We start from the raw sequence: 23,652 nt of genomic DNA on the forward strand, positions 1-23,652 counted from the left end.
GCTTTAAAGATGCTTTTATTTCTGGATTGCAATCTCTTGGCTATTGTCAGCAATGGGCTGGAGCAAATTCATTGTAAAAAAGTGCAGCGAAGCACTATTTCCTATGGGGAGGGGTGAGCAGCGCTCATCCCGCCTCCCATCCAGCGCACTGACATGTGCTGGTATGGGCACACATCAGTGTGAGTGCACCCTTAGAATGAGTCAGTTGATTATTAAAGGGAATCTACCACCAGGATGAAGGCCTGTGTGCAAATGAGCCTGAGGGGCTCCAGGATCCATAGGTGTTAATGGAGCATGGAGGCCCCTCAGGCTCATTTGTATACAGTCTTTCATCCTTGTGGTAGATGTCCTTTAAGTCTTGTGGCCAAGTTAAGAATTGCAGGGTATGGTACTTTTAATTAAATATATATATATGGGGACATGGAAAAAAGCCAAAAAGTATAAAATATTCCTAAAAAACATATGTTTAACCTAAAAACCTGGTTAAAAATATTTTTGGCGACACTGTCCCTTTAAGCATTATATAAAAGAAGTTGGCTAGGGGCACCCTTATAGACCACAGAGACTAGTGTTACAAATAATATATTATAAAACATCAGCACCTCATGGCTACATTATGTAATATGCTTTATAAATGGATTGGTGACCAGGGCTGTTATTTTAACGGAATGTACAACTGATCCATAGAGCGTGTCTTAGCCAGAACCGTTTATCGTGGATCTCTCAGGTTTATAGGTTACAAGGATTTGTAAAAAAGAGATGCCAGTCTTATGCAAATCTGCAATATAAAATGGAAGAAAACTATGGTGACCAAACCGGGCAAGGAGAGTATTAACTTGAAGGACAACTTGTGGGAGAAGTCCTAACAGGTCCGAAGGCTTTGTTAGGTCTAAAGTCCTTTGATCCGCATTTGGGCGCCTGTGATTTGAAGCCACCTTCGAAGAATGATGTGGAATAGCTCTTATCTGTTACCAAGGAGAAGGTGGTGTAAAAATCTTCATTAGGTTGTTTGTGGTTTCAAGTTCGGTTCAAAGAATAATGCGGAACAGCTCTGATCTGTTACAAAGGAGAGGGTGCTTTAAAGATCTTTAACATCGGTAAGGGGCAGGTTATTTTTCACAGCCCAGAATCCTCATGTTCGTGTGCAGGAAGCCTAACTTCTGGTCAAATCGACAGTAAGACTAAAAGCATAAAATCAGTGGCCTGTGTGAAATGATGCTTCATTTTCCTGTGCTAGTGTGTGATCTAGTGTTGCAGTGATAAAGGTGAATTTAAAATCAGTGCGTTTGAATGTGAACACTTGATTTTGATTAGTTGCCATGATATCTAATGATACCAGTGCCACTCCTGTCCATGTGTTATTATGATTTTGTATATACTGTATGCAGCAACATGGTATATTCCAGGGAATGCTTACCTAGCAATAGGTCAAATGCTGCTTTCATTTATGAGACTTGGGGATCAACCATGGACAGAGTTTTTTATCCACAATCCAATGAAAAAGAAAATTCTTGGTCACTAGCTGCCCCTATAGAAGATTCCACAATGTAGGGATGCACATGAGCGATTCCCTGCCTTCTGTTTCAACATTAGGCCTTTCTAAAAATTTAACAGTGCAGCTCGGAAATCACCTGAGGCATCTTCATCCAGAGATCTTGCCTCAGGCCTCCCTGCTGCAATCTGGGTCACAGTTTTTTTTTTTTTTTCAAACAAGTAGATACCGTGGACTGTAGATTTTTTTCATATACAGACATTGCTTTTTTGTGGACATTTAATTAACTATTTACATAGCAGAATCCAAATTTGGACAAGAATGGCACAGAGTATAGAACACCAACTGCAGAACCAAGAACATGTCAAAGTCTCATTGTACCTAATGGCCACCGCACCAAAACCCCATGGCTCAGTAACCACCCCACTATCACAACAACCGGCCCAATGATCAGTGAACCTAATGACATACCCACTGCCCATACACCACGGCTCCAAACATTTTTCCCTACATTGAAAATCCCCCTGACCATCCCTTTTCACTATTTCTCTGATAAAAAAGGTCTTTCAGGTGTCCCAACAGGGTGGTGGTTCAGTAGCCATGAATGTGTTTAATATGTATGTGGATACACAGAGGTATAGCTTTGGATCAACTTATTTTTTGACAGCAGGATTGTGTTTCTATGTGCTAGAGAACCATAGGGTTTCACATTTAATATGATGTGAATATTCAAATATGGCGTATGTATGAACTCCTCACATCTTACTGTTTTTGGAAAGTACTTTTTGCTTTGATAAGTATTCTGTATTTTACATATTTTAGTGAAAAATTTTAATTTTCATATCATTTTTGCAACTTATAACAGTGTCAACTAATTATCAAGTTTAAAATATATTTAGATAGGTTGTGTTTAATGAAAATAAAATAATTTTGATGGGATAGAACCTTTTTAATTTGTGCATTATATGTTTATATATGCTGTGGATTACAGCCAAATATTGCATGGCTTTTCTTTTTAACATTTTAAGGAGAGTAAATTCTTCTACTGTGGGATATATAATTCTGCTCACTTTTACTTATTATTAATATATTGCTTTGTAGGAAAAGACTTAGTAAAACTCATTTCTGTGTACACGCTAGATATTGCATATTTTCACCTACTCTATCTTCAGATTTCACTACAATTTCATGGTGACAAGTTTGCTTTAATCTAGAGGTGGTGCACCTGTTATTTAGTTTCTACTAGTATCACAAGGTTCTGAGCGATATAGCAGAATAGATTAATGAAATTCAAAGACAGAAGAGACTTCAGGTGACCAAGAGAAATCTACTGAAAGCTCTATCTGCGCTTTCCGGATTATTCTTCCTAAACTGTAAAAGGCGAATGCGTTTTGGTTTGAGTAATTACACAGATTCTTAATGAGGAGAATCTATAAGTGCTTTGATTTAGCTGTTGTCTGTAAAGAATGCATATTTAATAGCTGCACCAACCCACTCAGGACAGAGACTTCAGAAAGAAGAAAGGGCCGGTGACGGTGGCTTTAGTGGACGGCTTGAAAAGCCTAATTAACTTGTGCGCACAGCCCTGAATCTGGGCCACAACAAATGAAAGGATTTCAACAGTTTGAAGTCAACGTGAACTTTCTTCATGAGCGGCTTCTTCCCTTACCCCTCCTCTTCGTTTCATTAAAAAAATAACATCTCAATTAGCAGAACAGTCTTGAAGCCGCTGTATGAATATCTCCTCTCCTTATATTTAGCGGCAGCGCAGACTCGGGAATCACTCGCATTCCCATTTAACACTCAGGGGCACTTTAATCTTCAAACAGCTGCATGTTGAAGGCAGATGTGCTGCAGGCTTCAGATTCTTCACAGTAGGCAATACAAGCTGCCGGAGTAAAATTGAAGCAATTTCTGACTGTTCCATCCCATCTTCTCTTCTAAATGAACTTGCTGTAATGGATGTGAATTTCTTGTCACAAAGTATGGACATGATGGTCTTGTTAGTGGTGTGCAGATCGCTAATTTTGTTGCTGTCCTGGAGTCTCTTCTCTAATTTGTGAAGAGACATGAATTACCCCTTTGCTGACATGGCCAAAGGAGTGGTGGGATCAAAAGAAATGGTGGGCAGGTGTTAATCCATGAACAGGAGATGAAGTTGAGTTAGTTGAAAATTAAGGATTTTTTAGTATCCAGATCCAAATAACAACAGTTTTGGTTGTCACTCTTACTGCTCTTTTAAGGAAGCTTATATGCAAATGTTTCCAACATTTACAACTCGAAAGTAACATACGAACATACGATCAGACACGGCCAGTATGGAGGACGATGCCATTCAGCCATGCAGTTTATCTCTGTTCCATTTTCCATGAACAAGCTTCATGTCAGAACTGAATCTTAGCTTCACTACCAAAAAGGTGTGTGGCCCCGGATGCCATCAGCTGATCATACGCTGGTCTGGTGTCACAGAAGCCATCTAAAGACACTAGATCTTCAGATTAAATAGGGAATATGAAATGGTTTGGCTACATTCACCAACTAATATCCTTTTAACTGTATTCCTCAAGCCACATGCCCTCTCAATGTGAGCCAGAAATAAAAGACATCTTATCATGGCCATTACTGAAAGATAAAAAAGTTTCTACTTTTCAATTAACCCTTAGCATTAGTGAGGTTGCAGTTTAACAATAATGTCACTGATACTAATGTATTACTGTACTTGGTACACCGTCGTCGTGCTAGGAGTAGTGACTACAAAGAAGCAGTGGTACGAAACATTAATAGACATTTTCATCTTCTAGTGGAAAACCATTCCAGATGCTTTCGTAGGGATCAGCTACATTTTTGGATTATTTCTTCTGTTGCTTGAGAATTCTTTTTCAGAAATTCTTATAGATATATCTTTCCACAAGACAATTTATTCAGAAACATAACCGCCTTCTAAATATGAGAAACAAAGTGGAGCTGTTCTTTGGTTCTGCAGCTGGAATTACTTACTTATGTGCTATCTTGCTGGCCAACATTGCTGGATACATAGAAATCACCTTTAAGTCAATTTTCGCCAGCTGAACCATTGAAAAAGCCTTATACAAGCCATAACAGCTCCAACACACAGCTTAACATGCAGCGCTAGGCTCTACAAGCCCTACAAGATCAGTATTCCTTTTGTGGAATCTTCCAGAATTGGGGTAATGATGGGAGAATACAATAAACGTATAGCCTGCAAGTCACAGCGAACCAGCTCTATACTAAATCTAATGCAGCTCACATCAAAGAAGATGACGTAATAACATAAAAGACATACACAAGTAGTAATACCCACAGTGAATGCGGTGGCCAGACACTTTGCACATCACACCCACCTGTGATGTAGGTGCCACAGCAGCACTGAATGAATAGCATTCCTCATTCAATGGAAGACTGGGCACCAACATAAAAAAGCAGCACTCATAATAGCAACAAAATTCTGTCTTGCCATCTAAGCGGATGCTATTGCCCACGGAGGCTGATGTATGGGAAATCTGTACAGTAGATGCTGCTTGGAGCCATAGCAAATGCTTCTAAGTGTGATGGAAAACTGATTGAAATGTCTCTTCTCTAGTACCTCAGGATCCATTACATCCCATTATGTTATTACATAACCTGGATCGTGGTAGCCACTTCTACATTACATTCCCAGATAAAAGAGGTAGCATGCAGTCCTTTGTCCTGCATTCTCCACAGACATAATTATGTATTAAGGTGCCATGGTTAGTCGAAACCCAGGCATGGATATCAATCTACAGCCAGCTACACTCTACATACTCATCCATATGATGGCACTGACACAAGTTTGTAGCCTTTCTTGAAGCAATGCTTATACAAGAAATGTAATAAGGTATAAACAAGCACTAAATGACTTGGTAACAAAACACACAGACAAAACACATGGGAGGATCTCAAAGTTACGATTACAAGTCATGCAGAAAAATATGAAGTGGAATTTTGTAAATATATACAAATCCTGTATATATTTTAATTGTACAGGTAAATAGTTACCTATAAACAGGGACAAGAAACTTTATATGTTGTGGTATTGGCAGGGATTTGCAGACAGTAAAGGTAACCCCGACTAGGCCTGCCATTTATAGCATACTTGAAAGAACTGCCTTCTTGGATAAAAACACCCTCATTTCTGCTACGTTAAAAATGTTGCTGGCCACTCTGCGGGATTTAAAGGTAGCTCCTGCCTAATCTCTGGGGAGTTCTTATTATAAGTGATGTAATAACATGATAGAATCCGCAATATGTCAACTCTTTCTTGTAGGCTCACAAATCTAGAGGGAAATACATTGTGACAGCACATTATAGGACTGTGCACCACATTATACAAGCTAATGGTATGCACACCTATTGTAGGTTTGGGAAAATGGTAATCATTTATAGTACAAACATTTCCAGTGCTTCAAAATTCATGTCTTTCTCTCAAGCTCTAAAGAGCCACTAAACCTGAAAAAGAATTGGGAATGAAGGAAGTGCTGCTTACATCTGCATCTGCACATTCTGCTAGCTTATTAAACAGACCTGCAGAGCTGACAGATAAACCCAGCCAATATCCTTGTTAAGTATCTGTTCACACGTTGTTGACCGAGAATTCTGGCAACAAAAAAATGAATCAAATTCTGTATGTAAAGTGGAATTTTTAACCCTGTTCATGCATATGAACGTGTGCTCACCTGGGACGTAACTTGGATGTAACACATGCCGGATGAAGGAGGGACCGCTTCGCACCCCTCCCCTTACATGTTTCACGGCGGCCGCTGGTCGGCTCGGTCATGGTACAGTGTGTGCTCACGGCACTGCGACTGGTTTCCATAGACCTCTATGAGGGTTGTGATACGGCCACAAATTGTACGGGTGTACCACAGGCTCCAAAGCGGTTGTCCGCATGGGGTTTTACTCTGGAAAATTTTCCAGAATGTTCCATGCTAATTATTTTTGTAGGGCCAAAGTCTTGTATAGATGCCTGACAAATCAAATTGCAAATCTATGACACATATCTCAGTGTCCGTGGGGGATCTTACAGTAAATATGTGGTGCGCGTGGTCCTATGACAACTACTGTAGTTCTGGCACTGAGACCCTGTCCTTGAATGACTCAAATGTGGAGATAGAACAGGCTGCTGTTACCGACAAGAGCATATTGTACAGTCACGAATGTAGAGATTCTTGGGCCAGGGACATCTGAAGCAGAGCGGCTTGCAACACTTAATGAGCAGCAAGGGTAGAGTAGCTTCCTATTAAATACTACCGCGAGCTGTGTGTTAAAGGAACTCAATGTTTGTTTAGTGGATTTTTTTTTAGTAAGAAGAAAAAAAATTACAAAACCCTCCCTATGCACATATCCAGTATGTTCTTGGAAGTTAGCTTAGCTCCAGAGAAGATGGATGGTGTCAGCTTTGAGTCCATAAGGAGTTCTTTGGTAGAATGCCTCACGACACTCCATAATAAGTCAAGAAAGACCTAAGTCTACCTGGATCAACGGTGGAAAAGATCATAACAGTGTCTATGCCACACTACAACTGTTAGCCAGATTTACACAGAGCCAGGTGCTACATTTACCATCCGAGAAGATCAGCCTTCTTCTAAAAATAATGGGCTGATCTCCACTTCATGGGACGGCCAGTTTACATAGATGCACTGATCTATAGCTACTTAGATTATAATAGGCGGCTGTAGAATACAGCGTGCACCTGCTCACATGCAATAAATAGTTAAGACTTACGAGAATTAGCAAGCAGAGAGTACACTGACCTGACGTACCTGTGCCAGGTTCACATTCTGCCGCATCTTCATCATCACTGCCAATGGAACATTCTGCTGAAGACACAATGTCATCTGTGGGCTGTGGACAAAGAGGATAGTTGGTTTAATAGATAAATCAGAATATGCCATTTTACATGATCGGTGGCACAACTGAAATGTAAATGCTGCTTGTACCACATTTATCGAATGCAATAGAAGTCACCAGGCAGCAGTGAAGTTCATCCAGATCCACAACTTGAGGACTAACCAAAAGTTCTTTTTTAGAGCCTTTGCAACATTTGAATGAAATGTAATACATATTGAGGTGTAACATTCTAGAACAGTGGTTCTTAACCTTGTACGAGGTGCGAGCCTACCAGTTTCATATGCACATTCACTGTACCCTTCTTTAGTGAATGTGTGTGTCTTGACCTCCGTGGCAGAAGCTCCACCAAACCCCTGGGACTGACTCACTGAACCGCTAGGGTTCCCCAGTTAAGAACCACTGTTCTAGAAGCAGTGTCAATACAACAGGAGCAGGGTTAATTGCAGCAACTAAAACTTCCTTTTCCATACAATGCATAGGGAATCTATAACAATCTCCTTTCCCTTCTTTTTTGCAACAATTTTATTCCAGCATGCTTTTTCCAAGTGGCAAAAATACACTATTGTGCTCTAGTCTGCCAAAGCCTGTTCTAGAACATTTATGACCTTATGACTATCCAGGTCTTCTGCCATCTCCCCACTTCTGATCCCTGCCTTTCAGACGGCGGGAGCAGCAGCAGCACAGGGACAGCTGGTAATTCATTGCTAGCGCTGAGTTGGCACACAGAGTAGTAAAGAGCCCTCTTCCCACCTGCCTCCTGAGTGCACCGTCTCTGCAGAGCTGAAGAGAGCTTTTTCCTGTAGGACAAGCACAGTCACCCTGAAGGTAATCACTTTACATAAATGCGCTTTAACAAGGGCTGCCGCAATTATGACTTTAGCTATTTCTTGTAACGCACGAAGAAAAACATCTTTTTTAATATTCACATTATGGCATTAAACAGCTCCTCTGGCCTGACTATGATTAGTATTCATTCACAGCTTATTCCTCATAAGAATATCACAGCAATGCCCACATCTAGCAGGGCCGCATTACAGCCGAGCGCATAGCAAGCCACAAGCTGAGTTAATCAGTCGCCTGCTGCCATAAACCAGTCACATATAGTGTTAATCAGTCATTCCCTGCATCCACCAGCCACGCAAATATTTATCAGGCTGTATTCAGCAACATCCAACATCCATGTACAAGCTTAACCATCAATTCAGTCATATTACCATTTCCTTCACAACCAAGCCACTAACTCGTTACCTACCATCATTTTACTAGAGACGGTCAAAGTGGCTATGCCACCACTAAGATCTATCCATGTCATAGATATTAACACTTTCAAAACTTTCAGCTTAAAATCTGTTGATGTATTTGATATATGCTGATGGACATTTACAAGACACTGATCACCAGGGCCTCGTATGTACCTTGAATTCCCCCTCATGACTATTATCTGTACCATGAAACTAAAATCTGCAAATCTACAAATTCCTATACAGCTCTTCTCATGACAGTTCTGTCTTCACTATGAGGCTGACCAGACTTAAGATATCAGCACACTCCGCTTCTGAAATACTCTATGCCCCTGGGGACTTAATTTCATTTACAAAACTTGTTCGGTATGTGGAAATGGACCAGTGTGCTAGCCCGATCCAACAGCCGGCAGAGAGGGACTCCTTGCATCATAATTCATTATGCTGCAATGACTCCTGTTCACTAAACTGTGGGATCTGACCAGAACTTGGATTTATTTCCATGGACCAAGCACATTACTGTGCATGGGATCTAAATATGAGCTCTCCATATTCCCCTCCAAGCCCTGCAGTTTGCAGTGCATCATTCAACTTAGTAATATATCCTGTTCACAAATACTAGGAAATGTTAGTGAATTCTAGTATCACCTATATAAATAATGGGTAGTAAACAGAGCATCCTTTATTAAATAGATTATCCAGGTTTTCTGTTAATTCTCATTAGTTACCATGGTATTAGTTTGTGATATATGTAATAGAAATAATGTTGTCATGATCTGGTGTAAAAAGAGAGATCGTATTATAGAACATCTAGATCTGGAACATAGTGCCAAAACCAGGGCATATCTCTACACAATGAGAGAATTCAATAGTGGACACTGTTAATCTGATGATGAACAGCGCTCGTAAAGCAGAGAAATGTAATGGCCTCAACTAATCAGTGCTTACTATCATAATTACAAAACCTCCATCCTATAAGTATACCCTCCCCAAAACACCACAGTGTGCCATATAGCCCTGCAGCAAGGTATAGTAGGGAAACAATAACGTAGATGATTTGTAAAGCTTTTCCACATTTGAATTCCTTCACACTTCTCAAAGCCCTAGATATTTAATAGTAAGAATCTCGCAACAAAAATAGAGATGAAGAATTGGGTAAAATGGATATAAATTTAGCCCATTAATAAAACAGCTAATTTTTATTTTTATCTTTCTTTCTATAAATATATATGTATTGTGGCATTTACTATGCAGTAAAAGCGACAATGTTACAAAACTCCATCTCTCCTACAGACCCAGAGAATAAAGAGTGACAGCTGCAGGTTTTATTGATTCCACTTTGAGGTAAATATAACATTTTGGATTTTTAATAATAAATCAACTGATCTCTGAGCACTTTAGTCAACTAGTCTTTTTACTTTGTTGCTTCAACATGAAAATGTGACCATTTGCCTAGCGGTGGAGGACTATGCTGCAAAGGAGTTCTGAATTTCAGCACCTAGGACAGCATCATACATGGGTGGTGATGTGTGATGAAACACATTCAGGAGTGCAATGTATGCACCTAGTGATTATTTGAAGCTATAATTTATGGTTTTCCTTGCATACAATACAATTATATCTAACTAATGGCAAGTGAAATTTACTCCTATTGATATCATCAGCCTTTTTCTGCTACATTCAAGGCCAGGGCCAAATGTTTATCTGCACTAGAGCAGTACACAATAAAAGCAGTCCCTACCACCACCCTCGATGGAGTTTTATTCTACACTGACAGTTATTACTGGCAATGTGATGTACGACCGGCAATAGACCTAGATAATACACTTATACTGGGGATGGATTTCTTCAAACCTCTGTCACAGCTGTGCATAAAACAGCAGCCTGGCATTAACCCTTCTCAAAGTAAAGCATGTTGTATAGGACATTGGAACATACAAATGCAGTTTTAGAATTCAGACTACCTGTATTTCAGTCTTCCTTGATGGGCTTTGCTGCATTTATCTCTGCTGCAACCACTCATCAGCCTCAAGCTGCATATCGCCAAGATTAGTAAATGGCTTCAGTAGTAATACAAGAGAAGATTTCCCCTAAAAAAGTATAGAAGCTGACACTTTAGGATAGTGCCAGAAGTCAATGACAGAAGAAGGATTTAAGGAACAGAAGGCTTTCCATTGGTTCCCTTCATGCTGTAATACTTTGGTGGATATTGAGACTCATTCTCGGTCATTGTTATATTGGGTAAGATGTCTGCATATCCCTGCATCAATTGCAAGAATCAAGAGCTGTAAACCTCACATTAGAACTTAAACCTTCCCATAATAAGACAACCATGAAACAAATCGAAAGATTAAAATGGTCCATTATGTTACTTAGCCAGCCTCACATCAGCACAGAGTTATGTATCTTGCAGTGGGTTAGAGTTAAGTAGCTGGGATAGCAGGGGAATTAGCTCCTTTATGAGGGACTCATAATGTGTCCTGGGTGCTGGCAGAAGGAGCCATCCCTCATTTTAATGCTTACTGCGAACAGTCGGGAACTTATCAGCAGCCCTCCTGAAAGTGAGAGATAAATCTGCACCTCCCAGGTCTGGCAAAGTCATTGTGGCAGGCGGTGATTTGTGTCCTGCCAGCGCTGACTTATGTCTTCTTTAATGCACTCTCTCACCATTCACTCCTTCGTTAAGTTTTATCCTCCTCGATTTTTTATAGAGAATACACAAAGGAGGCCAGATTAGCTATAACTCTCCGAGTGCAGGGAAGAACACTCATTAATGACTGCACAGCAGAGCTAGCACAGTCCTATGGGATATACAAGTGATTGTCTGGAACGCTAACCTAAGTTTCATCTATGATCTAAGAGCCCAAGACATTTGCCATTAAACCTGCCCTATTATCAACATTGCATATATACTGCTACACATTTCCATAGATAATTTGTGTTCTGGGGTTGTGATGGAGAGGTGTAACTTTATCCTTTAACTCTTTCATGACTATAGTATGGCTATATGTGTACCAACTGCTCACCCCTTTCTGCCCAATTGTACCAATTTTCAGTGGGTCGCGTATGTGCTTCCTGACCCGTATCCAGGCTTGCAGCCTGTGAGACAATAGACTTGACGCAGGCAGCTTCTGATAACGCCTCCACTTGTGCGCCGGTCAAAGGTTGCTAATGTTCGAGCTGAACCCAGCACCGCTAAACCGGTAATTACTCACCGGTAATTGTGTTTCCTTGAACCACGACAGCACCCAACAAGAGAGAGGGATCCGCCTCCAGGGACAGGAAACCCAGACTTCAAATTGTGCGGTACGCCCCATCTCCTTCAGTGGATTACAGAGACTGCATGGGACTTAATGTTCTTGATTAATTCTGACCACCGTATCATTCAGTATCACTTTCAATGAGAGAATCTCACACCTCTGTGACACACACCAAACGCTAACACCCAAGTGTGAAAAGAAATTACAAGGGAGGGAATAACCAGGGTGCTGTCGTGGTTCAAGGAAACACAATTACCGGTGAGTAATTACCGGTTTCCCCCTCTCACCACGACAGCACCCAACCAGAGAGAATAACATAGATGAAATCCTTAGGGAGGGATAACCGAAGAAAGAACTCTTCGCCCAAAGGAAAGTTCCTGTGCACCTGCTACATCTAGCCTATAGTGCCTGTAGAAAGTGTGCGGAGAAGACCAGGTGGCAGCCTGACAAATCTGATTAACTGACACCTCTCTAAATTCTGCCCAAGAGGAAGAGACTGCTCTAGTGGAATGGGCTTTTAGACCTTCCGGTATCGGCTGACCGGCTGCTACATAAGCGGAGCTAATAGCTTGCCTGATCCATCTAGCTATAACTACCGCTGAGGCCTTCTGCCCCCTATTCTTGCCACCAAAAAGAACAAAAAGACTATCAGATTTTCTCCAATCTCTAGTCCTATCCAAATAAAGCTCAATGGCCCTTTTAACATCTAATTTGTTAAACTCCCTTTCCCTATCTGTAGAAGGGTTACTACAGAAGGATGGGAGCCTGATCTCCTGGGATCTATGGAATCTAGAGACTACCTTTGGTAAAAAGGCCGGGTCTGTCATCAGAACTACCCTGTCATCCAAGATCTTGAGAAAAGGCGCTCTACAGGATAGAGATGATATCTCTCCAACCCTACGGGCTGAAGTGATTGCTACCAAAAATACGACTTTAATGGTCAACCATTTTAGTGAACAAGACTCCAGGGGCTCAAAGGGGTCTTTTATCAAATAATTTAATACCAGAGTGAGGTCCCAGGGGGGCACCGTACATCTCCTAAATGGGGTCATACGAGATGCCGCTTTTATGAACCGAGATATCCAGGGATGAGAGGCTAAAGGGGACTCAAACAGGGAGCTAAGGGCAGAAATCTGAACTTTAAGGGTGGCAGGTTTTAGGCCCTTATCTAATCCTGCTTGCAGGAAATCTAATATCTTAGCTATATTTGGATGAGCTAAGTCTATTTTATCTGGAGAACAAAAATCTGAGAATACTCTCCAGACCCTGAAATAGATTTTAGAGGTAACTACCTTTCTACTCCTCTGCAGTGTTGTAATTACCTTGTCCGAGAGGCCTTTTTCCCTCAAGATGCGCCTCTCAAATTCCAGGCCGTCAGATGGAGGTTCGCAATCTGCGGGTGGAATACTGGGCCCTGGGAGAGGAGATCGTGACTCTCTGGGAGGATCCAAGGGTCTGATATCGATAGCTCTCTCAGTACTGAGAACCATGCCCTTCTGGGCCAGAAGGGGGCTATAAGAATAACTCTGGCCTGGTCTTGTCGTATCTTCTTCAGAACCCTCGGTAGAATAGACAGGGGTGGAAATGCATAGGCTAGGCCGAAATTCCACTTGATTGAGAAGGCATCCAGACTTAAAGATCGGTCTCTCGGGTCTAGGGAGCAGAAGAGCCTGACCTGTCTGTTCTTTCTTGTGGCGAATAAATCTACCTCTGGTTGACCCCAGAGTCTGGTTATCTTGGAGAACACGCTCCGATTCAGGGACCACTCTCCCTGACGTAAGAGATGACGGCTTAGGAAGTCTGCCTGCAGATTGTCCTTGCCCCTTATATGTACCGCCGATATTGATCTTAGATTGGCTTCCGCTAACTCCAGAATCTGATGCGAGAGGCTCATTAAGGACCCGCTTCGGGTACCTCCCTGGCGATTCACGGACGCCACTGCTGTGACATTGTCCGAGGCAATCTTCAGGTCTGTCCCCCGAATCATCGGCAGAGCTTGTCTGATTGCCTGCAGGATGGCTTCTAGTTCTCTGTAATTTGAGGACTTTTCCCTGGATTCCTTGTTCCATGACCCCTGGAATAAGAGGCCCCTGACCTGGGCTCCCCAACCCGTAGAGCTCGCATCCGTAATCATGGATAGGGGGTTCTCCTCTCTCCAAGGCCTGCCTGCCTGGAGGTTCTCTTCTCTTAGCCACCATCTCAGGGAATCCAGGATCTGTAGGGGAAGTGTAATCCTCTGGTCCAAGGAGGACTGGTCTCCCCCTCAGTTCTCCAACATGAAGAGCTGTAAGGGCCTTGCGTGATACATCGCCCAAGGCACCGCTGGAATTGCCGCTGTAAAGAGACCTAGAGTCCTCATAATGTCCCTTATGGTAGGGGATGGCTGTCTGTACAGCTTCTCCACCGAGGCTACTATCTTCACCACCTTGTCCTGAGGAAGGAAAGATTTCTGCTGAGTGGAATCTAATGTGATGCCGAGGAATATCTTTGATCTGGCCGGAGTAAGGGAGGACTTCTTCAGATTTACCATCCAGCCCAAGCGATGTAGAATCTTCATTACCACCCTTATCAAAATCTGTAACTTCTCTGCCGAACCTGCGATCAGCAGGAAGTCGTCTAGATATGGCACAAAGGTGCCCTGATATTTTCGTATGTAGGCTCCTACTTCCGATATTAGTTTTGTGAAAACTCTCGGTGCTATCGCCACTCCAAAGGGTAAAGCTCTGAATTGGAGGTGCTCTATCTTGCCGTCCATCATCACTGCCACTCTCAGGAATCTCTGACTGTCCGGATGAATAGGGACGTGGTAATATGCATCCGCTAAGTCTATGGAGGCCATAAAACAATCCTGAAAGAGCAGGTTTACTGTTGACCTTATCGATTCCATCTTGAATTTCTCCACTTGTAGGTAGCAGTTTAGTGGTTTTAAATTTATAATGGTCCGGAATGTGCCGTCCGGTTTCTTTATAAGGAACAGGGTTGAATAAAATCCTGTCCCTCGATCTTGCAGTGGCACCCGCCGAAGCACCTCCTTTCCCAGTAAGGATCTTACTTCGGTCTCCAGAGCCTGTTTTTCTGCTCTTCCGGCCACTGAGGTTATCTTGAAACGCTGTGGGGGAGGGGATAGAAAAGGTAATTTTAGACCATCTTGTATGATCCCCAAAATCCACTTGCTCCCTGTAATCTTGCTCCACTCCTCCTTGAACAGGGAGAGCCTTCCCCCCACAGGACCCCTGGCGTCATTGCTGACCGGGACGTTTACTGGAATCCTGAGGCCGGGAAAACATGAATCCCTTAGACCTCCTGGAGGATCGCCACCCCTCTTTCTTGTCTCCGGATCTCTGAGGAGATCTAAATCGCCTTGAGGGGCGAAAAAACTTCCTCTCTTGAGGCCTTGTACTAGGAAAACCTCTCTTCCTGTCTGCTGCCTTCTCCAAGATGTTGTCTAGTGCAGACCCAAATAAGAATTCCCCCTCACAGGGAATACTACACAGATGACTCTTAGATGGAAGGTCCCCTGTCCAGTTCTTCAGCCATAAGGCCCTTCTGGCAGAATTAGATAAGGCCACCGATCTAGCGGATAACCTTAAGGCGTCCACCGAAGCATCGGCTAAGAAAGCAGAGGCTTTCTGTGCAGTGGTAACTTCAGAAATAAGATGTGACCTGGACGCCCCAGTCTTAATCTTTTCCTCCAGCCGGGAAAGCCAAACAAAAAGATACCTAGACACGCATGTAGCCGCGACATTGGGCTTGAATGCGCCTGCTGCTGCTTCCCAGGAGCGCCTCAGGAAACCATCTGCTTTTTTATCCATAGGATCTTTAAGCACACCTGAATCCTCCACTGGAAGCGCACTCTTCCTAGAGACTTTAGAAACGGCAACATCTACTTTAGGTGCCTTGTCCCAAATCTCTGTCTCCTTCTCTGGAAAGGGATACTTCCTCTTCATTGCTTTAGGAATGAAAACCTTTCTGTCCGACTTGCGCCATTCTGCCTGGATAAGGGAGGAAATATTGTCATGGATGGGAAAAACCTTTCTCTTCCTTTCTCCTAGACCCTGGAACATAACATCTGTTACAGAGCGTTCCTCCTTTTCATCCTCCAATTCCATAGTTGATCTTACTAATTTAACCAGGTGATCAATATCTTCTATAGGAAACAGGGGTCTGCCTGACTTGTCTTCCTCCTCTGACTCCGATGACTCCCCCGAACTAGGGCTAGAATCTTCAAATTGCCTGGAAGTGCCCGGGGAATTTTCTGACCTGAGAGATCGCCTTATTTCATGCACAGAATTACGCACCTCCTGTTGGATTAGCATACGCATGGATTCAAACAAGGTCGACTGATCTTGTACTAACAGGCGCTGAACACACTGGTCACAGTTAGGTTTTAAATAAGAGTCAGGCAGATTATCTCCACAGATTCTACATGCACGATGCTTAGACTTTATAGTGGCTTTCCCCTTACGAGATTCTTCCCTCTAAAACAGGAATCACATAAGACATCATCAGAACCAGTTTAAAGGCATGGTAAGGCCACACTCACCAATCAGCGGACTATCCCCCTACTCAAACTTTACCGTAGCGGTGTCCACCGACTCTCTACCACCTTCATTAGAACTCATCTTATCAGTGGTGAGGGTATAGCTCCGTTCCATCCACAACTGGAGCAACTCCTGTGGCTGGCTGTGGGTGCTAGAAACAACACACAGGACTCCTGTGTGGGAACTCCTTTTAAAATTCCCGCCTCTGACGTCACACCCCACGTGGACGCTGAGCGGCGCGCCACTTCCGGTTCCAACCGGAAGTGGAGTCGACGCCATTTTTTAGAAGACCACTGCGGTGGGAAGGACCTGCGCTCAGCCACCTTCCTACACGCGCCTCCCTCCAGGATCGGAGGCGCGCCGGAGCCCGTCTGCACCCACAGACTGCGCTGCACCGCGCAGCATTCACATGCGCACCCCGCCGAGTAACCACCCTCCGGTAAGTCTCGGCGGGGGATCTTGTGCAGCCACCTGGGGGTACCTGGGACTCCCATTCCCCCCTTACCGCGACTCCTTGAGCCTCACCGAGACTCACTGGATCCCCCGTCAGGGACAGGAAACCACTGAAGGAGATGGGGCGTACCGCACAATTTGAAGTCTGGGTTTCCTGTCCCTGGAGGCGGATCCCTCTCTCTGGTTGGGTGCTGTCGTGGTGAGAGGGGGAAACATATCATAACAAGTAGCCTGTACTGCAGTAAAAGAAGAGCAGCAAGGCAAGTATTGATTTATTTAGTTTGTTTTCTTAAACTATGGAGGAACTTTAACTATTAAAGTGGGTGGCCTTGACAATGTCATTTGATGACTTGGTTACTGTGTGGGACTATGATTTTGCTCTGGAGAGCAATCTGTCTGTTGGCTACTGTGACTTAGCTGTGTATGACAATTTAACTACTGGCTGCTGTGGGTGCACTGTAACTATCCTACTGTAGGGACAAAGCGGGGGCTTTGTTAATATATTAGTTACTGTGGAGACACTGTTAATGTATTAGCTATTGTGAGGTTGACTTTACTATATTGGCTATAGAAAATTGTGGTCTCTATGGGATGAACAGAAGACTAAAATTAGAACAAACAATATGTGTGTTACTAAATCTGCAGAGACAAGTTGTGGCTGAAAGCAGCTGACATTGCGATCATTTAGAAAATTAAATAGATTCCTCCAGTCAAAGACATCCTATGTGTTCCCATATTTACAGTAAGTGTTGGTATTACCCATGAACTGTCAGTTCTATGGCATTTCCCATATGCTGTGACTCTCTTACCTTCTACTATGAGGGTGACCTACATGAAGTCAGTCTTATACTCCATCAGATTTTTCATCCCAAATCAGAAAGTGATAAAGCTACTGTATATGGTGGTCTGTCTTACTCTTCCTGGTTCTGGTTCTGCATCTAGGTAGAAACCTTTGTTCTGGTGATGTTTTTATGGAACAATCTTGGTTCTGAAAAGGTGTCCATTTAGAAACCTAGGTTCTGGTGGAGTATCTGTGTAGTAACCTTGGCTCTGGTAATGTATCTATGTAGTAACCTTGGTTTTGGGAATGTATCTACGAAGTAACTGCAGAGTTATGAACATTTGAGTATTCTTTTTATCACATTTGCTTCATATGTAGGTGTCTAAAACTGGATGCAAAATTTTGTATGAAAAAAGCATCACATTTCTGTTCTGAATGCACATGTGGAAACTCTTGAAGATGAAACAGTCCATCACCTACATTGATCAAACCCCAATACCCAAATTACAACCAGTGTTCATCATTTTTTCACTAGAGAGTTAAAACCTACATTGAATGCTAATGCAGCAGTAATAAAGAATACATTCTACACTTGTTTCCACCAAAGTGATAATGGTGGAAATGATGCAAAAATTCAGTTTACAGACGAATAATGTTTGTGTCTATGGCTACCTCTAGACTCTGAATATCGATACACGACATACTGTATCCATTACACAGCAATCTATACGGACACTATGGCAGCATTCAGGATTATTTACAAGCTGCTGCTTGCACTGCAGCTGTTCCTCATTACCATAAAGATATCAAACGTCCTACATGGTGCACGCAACGAACCCCGCAGAGCATTCATTTTTCTTCACACTTCCCTTCAGCTGTCCTCCAGGACCACAATGGGAAATCCTTGCTATAATAACACTAATCCAATGCACCTCAACCTCTTCCCGCACAGCTCAGCAGTATCCATCACTGGTGAGCAGGATGGAGACAGGGAGGGGATGCGGTGTACTAAACACTGGATAAGAGCAAGAAACTGATAACATGTCATCCCCTGTATTTATGTTGCCGTGGTCTACAACAATGGTGTTCTGCAGATTATAACCACTGCCAGAGCAATGAAGGTCACCTCTGCAAAAGCCCTGGCACCTTCCAGCAGACAACGTGCTGTCCCCTAAACATAGCAGAGAATTCCTGGTCATGTATATATATTAGGAATAGTGCAGGTATGAAAGATTAGAAGTACAAGTCAAAGAAGGAGAAAGATCATAAGGGAGATTTATTATTAAGTTTCTGAAGTAAAACTGTTGCCCATGGAAACCAATCAGAGCTCAGCTTTAATTTCATAAACAGGTGTGGGGAAATGAAAGCTGAGCCCTGATTGGTTGCCACGGGTATGATAAATCTCCCCCATGTGTCTATATAGTAACTATTTCATATAGACTCATATAGAGCTACACATCTCCCAGAAGTAAGATCTGAAAAAATATCTGAAAATAGTGGTAACAGAAAAGGATCATTGTGATTCATCAACCATCTGCATATGGAGCCTTACAAGTAGAGTCATTGATTTACAACATGTTCTTGCTTAAAAGGGGAGAATAAAGGAAAGGATCTGCTATTATTTGGTAGCCCCAAGTTTGCCTTTTCTGACCTGCAGCATTCGCCATCACCAGAGGACAACACTCCCTTACATGGCTATACTAGCCTACTACACACAAGGGAATGTTATCTAAACTAAAGCAAATACCTGTCTGACATATCTCCTTTCAGGCAGGTATCACTAAGCCATTGTGCTTAGCCTAACAAGCCCAAGATGCAGTTTCTTCTGTGGAAGAAAATCACTTCTTGAGTAGGAAAAAATAGTTTAGGATGTAGAAAAATGAGCATCATGATGTGTCATTATCATTACCTGCCCATCATCTGAAGAGGCTACATAATATGCGACCTCCAGCAAAATCCTTTCTCCACCTTCAGATGACAGCACTGGTATTATTGTTGTGTCCAACCAAATCACTGTCCTCCCACAGACCCTGCATTACAACATGAACTTCCACCATTATCACTCACCCTGACAGCAAGGACTAGATATTCCTATAAGCAATGCATGTATACATTGCACTTTAAGCATTACCCGATATGAAGCATGAATGAATCCCCAGAAGAGAGACGCAGAAGCCTCAAAAGGGGCTGTGTTTCATCTAATGTAACATCAGTAGTTCACACAATGCCACATCTCCACATTCGGAGATCTCAAAGACACGACAACAGGAGATTGTAAGGAAATAATTACTCAGTGACCCTAAAACCTGCTAAAAGTGTTATCTTCACATAACGGTGTAACTCACCAATAAAGAGCTCAAGCGGAGAAGAAATTTAATGCGCTCTTGACCTGTGTAACAGGGCCGCTCCATAGATGCTTATTATTCTCATGTTTGCAGATTTGTCCTGAGACAAGCCTTGTAATTAAGATGTTATTTCTGAATAGAGATTTTCACACTCAGATCCAGTCGCTTGTACTTAGTGTCACCTTGTGAAGCCACACCGCACTGTGATGGAGTAAACATGGGGATGAGCAGAAACTAACAAAAATGCTCAAGTAAAAGCCAGGGTTGTCGGACTACACAATCATATAACACATTATATCAATTATAAATTTTCCTTTAAAGGTCTGTTCCTATTCCTGATCTAAGGATTTAGGGGTGAACAACACTTATTACTGGAGATCTAAATAGCAGACGAAAAAAAAAAAATCCCCATCTTTCCTGGACCTCTTCTGCTCCCTGCGCCAGACGGGGGCTTCTTCTCTCCTTCATGTGCCACTCTGCTCTTTATCCTGTGCTGCTTGTATGGGCTGACATCTGGACACAGAGCAGAGCTGCACCAGGAAAGGTAGATAGCTTGGGAGCACTACAGTACAGCTGACAAGTACTTACCATTCCGGGGTCCTCTACTGCTCTGCTCTGTGTCCTTTGCCCAGTGCCTACAACCAGCATCAGGTGTCAGGACACAGTAAGAGTGGACTAGGGAGCAGTGAGGACTTCTTCGCTGTACTAACTGCTACCCGGCCTTCTGCACCAATGAATGTTTCCATTTATGGAAGGGCTCATTGGGAACCGACATTCAGCAGGGTGCAGATCGCAATTCATGGCTTAACTGGCTGCATATGGCCTGTTAGCGCAGGCTGTGCATCCTCTTCTAGGCTTTTAGTTGAGATTAATGCGTGCTACACTTTATGTACATGGTCAGTAGAGTATTTACTGTACTACAGATCAGAGGAATACGGCACTGGGAAGGAATGCCCACATTGATCTCAGGACTGCTAGAGTGACCAGGAAAACAGGCCTGTGGAATCTGAGTTGGTGACCATTTTGGTGGAGCTGGAGTCGAAGTTAGGGAAATTGAGAAGTCGGAGTCAGATGTTTGGCTACATACCTGGTAAAAGCATTAGATATTCTTCCACAATATACCAATCCAAGAGATACTTAGTAAAGACAGCTAACAGTAAGTGACGGTAAACATTCTCAACAAACCCCATCACTTATTTAGAGTAGCAAGCAAATCATAGAAGAGGAGAGAAATTGTAGGTGTGCAGCACATATGTAAAACACTGAAAACTGAAGGAAATGTAAGGAAATACAGTAAGGTTAAAAATATATAGTATGGCTGTAGATATTACTGGACAAGCTGTAAATGGAGGCCGCAATATCATGTGCCAGGTGTATATATAGTAGCCCCTGGCACTTCTCCGCAATGCCAATGTCTGCTGTTTTCTACTGTGCAGTCAAAAGCCAGAAATTACAGCTTTAATAACACAGAGCATAAGGTAGTTTGTTACTGGAGGAGACAGGACATGACTATCAGAAGTGCACTAGAATTGGCCTTATTGAATCAGCAAACTCAAAATAAGAATGAATGGACTACAATAACAGTGCACATTCAGGAGTCCAGACCTATCCAACACCATGAACATCATAGAAAATAGTTTCTTAAAGGCTTCTAGTAGAGAAAGCTGTGCTGGAAAGAATTGCCTTTCACAGTGAAATGTGACCCAGCCTCATAATTTCTATAAAACACAGAAATCTTGAAATCCATAGGTTTTGGAATTAACAATTATATAAATATTTATTATGTCAAACTTAACATCTGCTTTGTAAATTGTGGTACTTCTCTCCACTGTATTACCAGCTGTCCACAGCTACAAGAGACCACTACAAGTTAATTCTGATCTTATTTAACGCCAGGAGACTAGCAAAGCATATTCAGCCAGTGCACAGGTGATAAATCTGAAGAGATTATAGTAGAGGAGGTTATATAGGCGACATTCCACATACAGTCAGCTCCAGAGATGTGCAGTGTACTCCTCTGTTACACATTACAGGGCTCTGCAGGACCAGTTATACATCACTCCCATATTTTCATTATGAATCACATTTTTATTACTTTTTTTTTATAACCAAAACTTTAGACTCCACATTGTTTTAAAAGAGTGATTTGTAATACTGTGGTGCATTTTAGCAGCAGCTTCCTCCTAATAATTACAAGGTAATATTGTACATAATTTCAGCCTGGGCATGCTGGGAATTCTAGTTCTTACTTATGCCCCCTCTCTATATTGTATCCTGATTGTATCAACCAGGATACTCTGTGAGTAGTAGTTCTTTCTTCCCAAAATGTATTTTTCTATAACATAATAACCTGGACATGCTGGGAGTTACAGTCCCCCATTATACCTGCCCTCCCTCATGTTGTCTCTTAATACTCCAGCATGGGCATTCTCTGATTGTAGCCCTCCACCATTAAGCAATATTAGCATATATGTCAGATTGCAGAGTGGTTAACTGCAGAGACACCCAAAAACTGGAAATATAGGGGGTTGAAATCCAGATCAGAATTCATTTACTCCACAATCAGTAACCATTTTAAATTCAGACAATGGGAGGACCTAAAAGGGGTATTCCCACAAAGACACGTTTCTTAAATATACTCAGCATAACAAAATAACATGTTCTCTAATTCACCATTATTAACAAAAACACAGCATTTCACAGATATTATTCCAACCGGTCTCTATCAGTCCTGGTGTACACAATTTCAGTTCCCCATAGACAGGACCCTGTAACTTCTGACTTACGGTCGGGGAGGCCATCTTGGATTTCTGTGTGAGACTGTGCAGCTGAGATTTCAGTCTCTCTTTGCTCCCTGCCTCTAGCCCCTCCCCCTGCAGTACAGGACGGAGCTCACAGACACTCACTTCCTGCTAGCAAACACCACATCATGAGGCGAGAGAAGCTGTAAGCTACAGGCACATAAGTTATTCGGGGAGGAGGAGGCAGGCACAGGAGATTTCATAGTGTGAGAGCACATGTGTAGCAGAGCTGACAGTGTGTGATAGGCATCTCATGGATCTCATCAACTCTCATCTCTGATCTGTCTCATCTCAGTTTCTATGTCTCAGATACTAGAACAATGTTCAGAAGCTAAATTAAAGTGTATATAAACCTTGTACCCTGATAATATAACCACATTGTCAGCTCACAGAAATAGATGGATCATAATGTGTCTGCTTAGTCCCAGCCCAAACTCTTACACTGACCAGTCTAGGGAGTGATAGGAGCTAACACAGAAATAAAACTGAGTAAAATTGTAAATTAAGGGGTTAAAAATGATCTTTACATCACTGGGGGGGGGGGGGGGTATAGTACTGTATTCTGTAACATTCACAAAAAAATGATTTATTTCACAGGTGAAAGTCCCACTTGTATGGCTCATAAAACCCTTAATTTTATGGAAATTTTAGGATGAAATCAGTTTCCGACAAATATTTCTCGAGTTAAAAGGTTCCATATAGCTGCTGCGTTTATGATTTGGACACTTGTGTTCTCCATCTTAGCTTTGCAGCATAGCTTTGGAGTGGCAGACAAAAAATATAGAAATGTAACCACAAAGTTGAAAAAAAATATGTGAATAATGTCATTGTTGATTTAGGTTTTTATTG

At 42.4% G+C, this 23,652-nt stretch overlaps 1 protein-coding gene across 18 annotated transcripts in view; it reads right to left on the bottom strand.

The window, feature by feature from the left end:
- NRXN3 (neurexin 3) overlaps window positions 1-23,652 on the bottom strand; it is a 311,716-nt gene that overhangs the window by 6,474 nt on the left and 281,590 nt on the right. For 12 of the 18 annotated variants that reach the window (XR_011848910.1, XM_072116760.1, XM_072116762.1 and 9 more), the window contains one exon: window positions 7,285-7,375. Coding sequence is in view for 16 of the 18 variants with exons in the window: in XM_072116760.1 (XP_071972861.1) it covers window positions 7,285-7,375 (91 nt within the window). In the remaining 2 variants the exon portion in view is untranslated. Of the gene's footprint in view, window positions 1-339; window positions 966-7,284; window positions 7,376-23,652 lie in introns of those variants that run through there. The other 6 variants (XR_011848911.1, XM_072116764.1, XM_072116754.1 and 3 more) reach the window with 3 other exon arrangements.

Source organism: Engystomops pustulosus, chromosome 7 (genome assembly GCF_040894005.1).
Source record: "Engystomops pustulosus chromosome 7, aEngPut4.maternal, whole genome shotgun sequence".
In the NCBI taxonomy this organism is placed as follows: domain Eukaryota; kingdom Metazoa; phylum Chordata; class Amphibia; order Anura; family Leptodactylidae; genus Engystomops; species Engystomops pustulosus.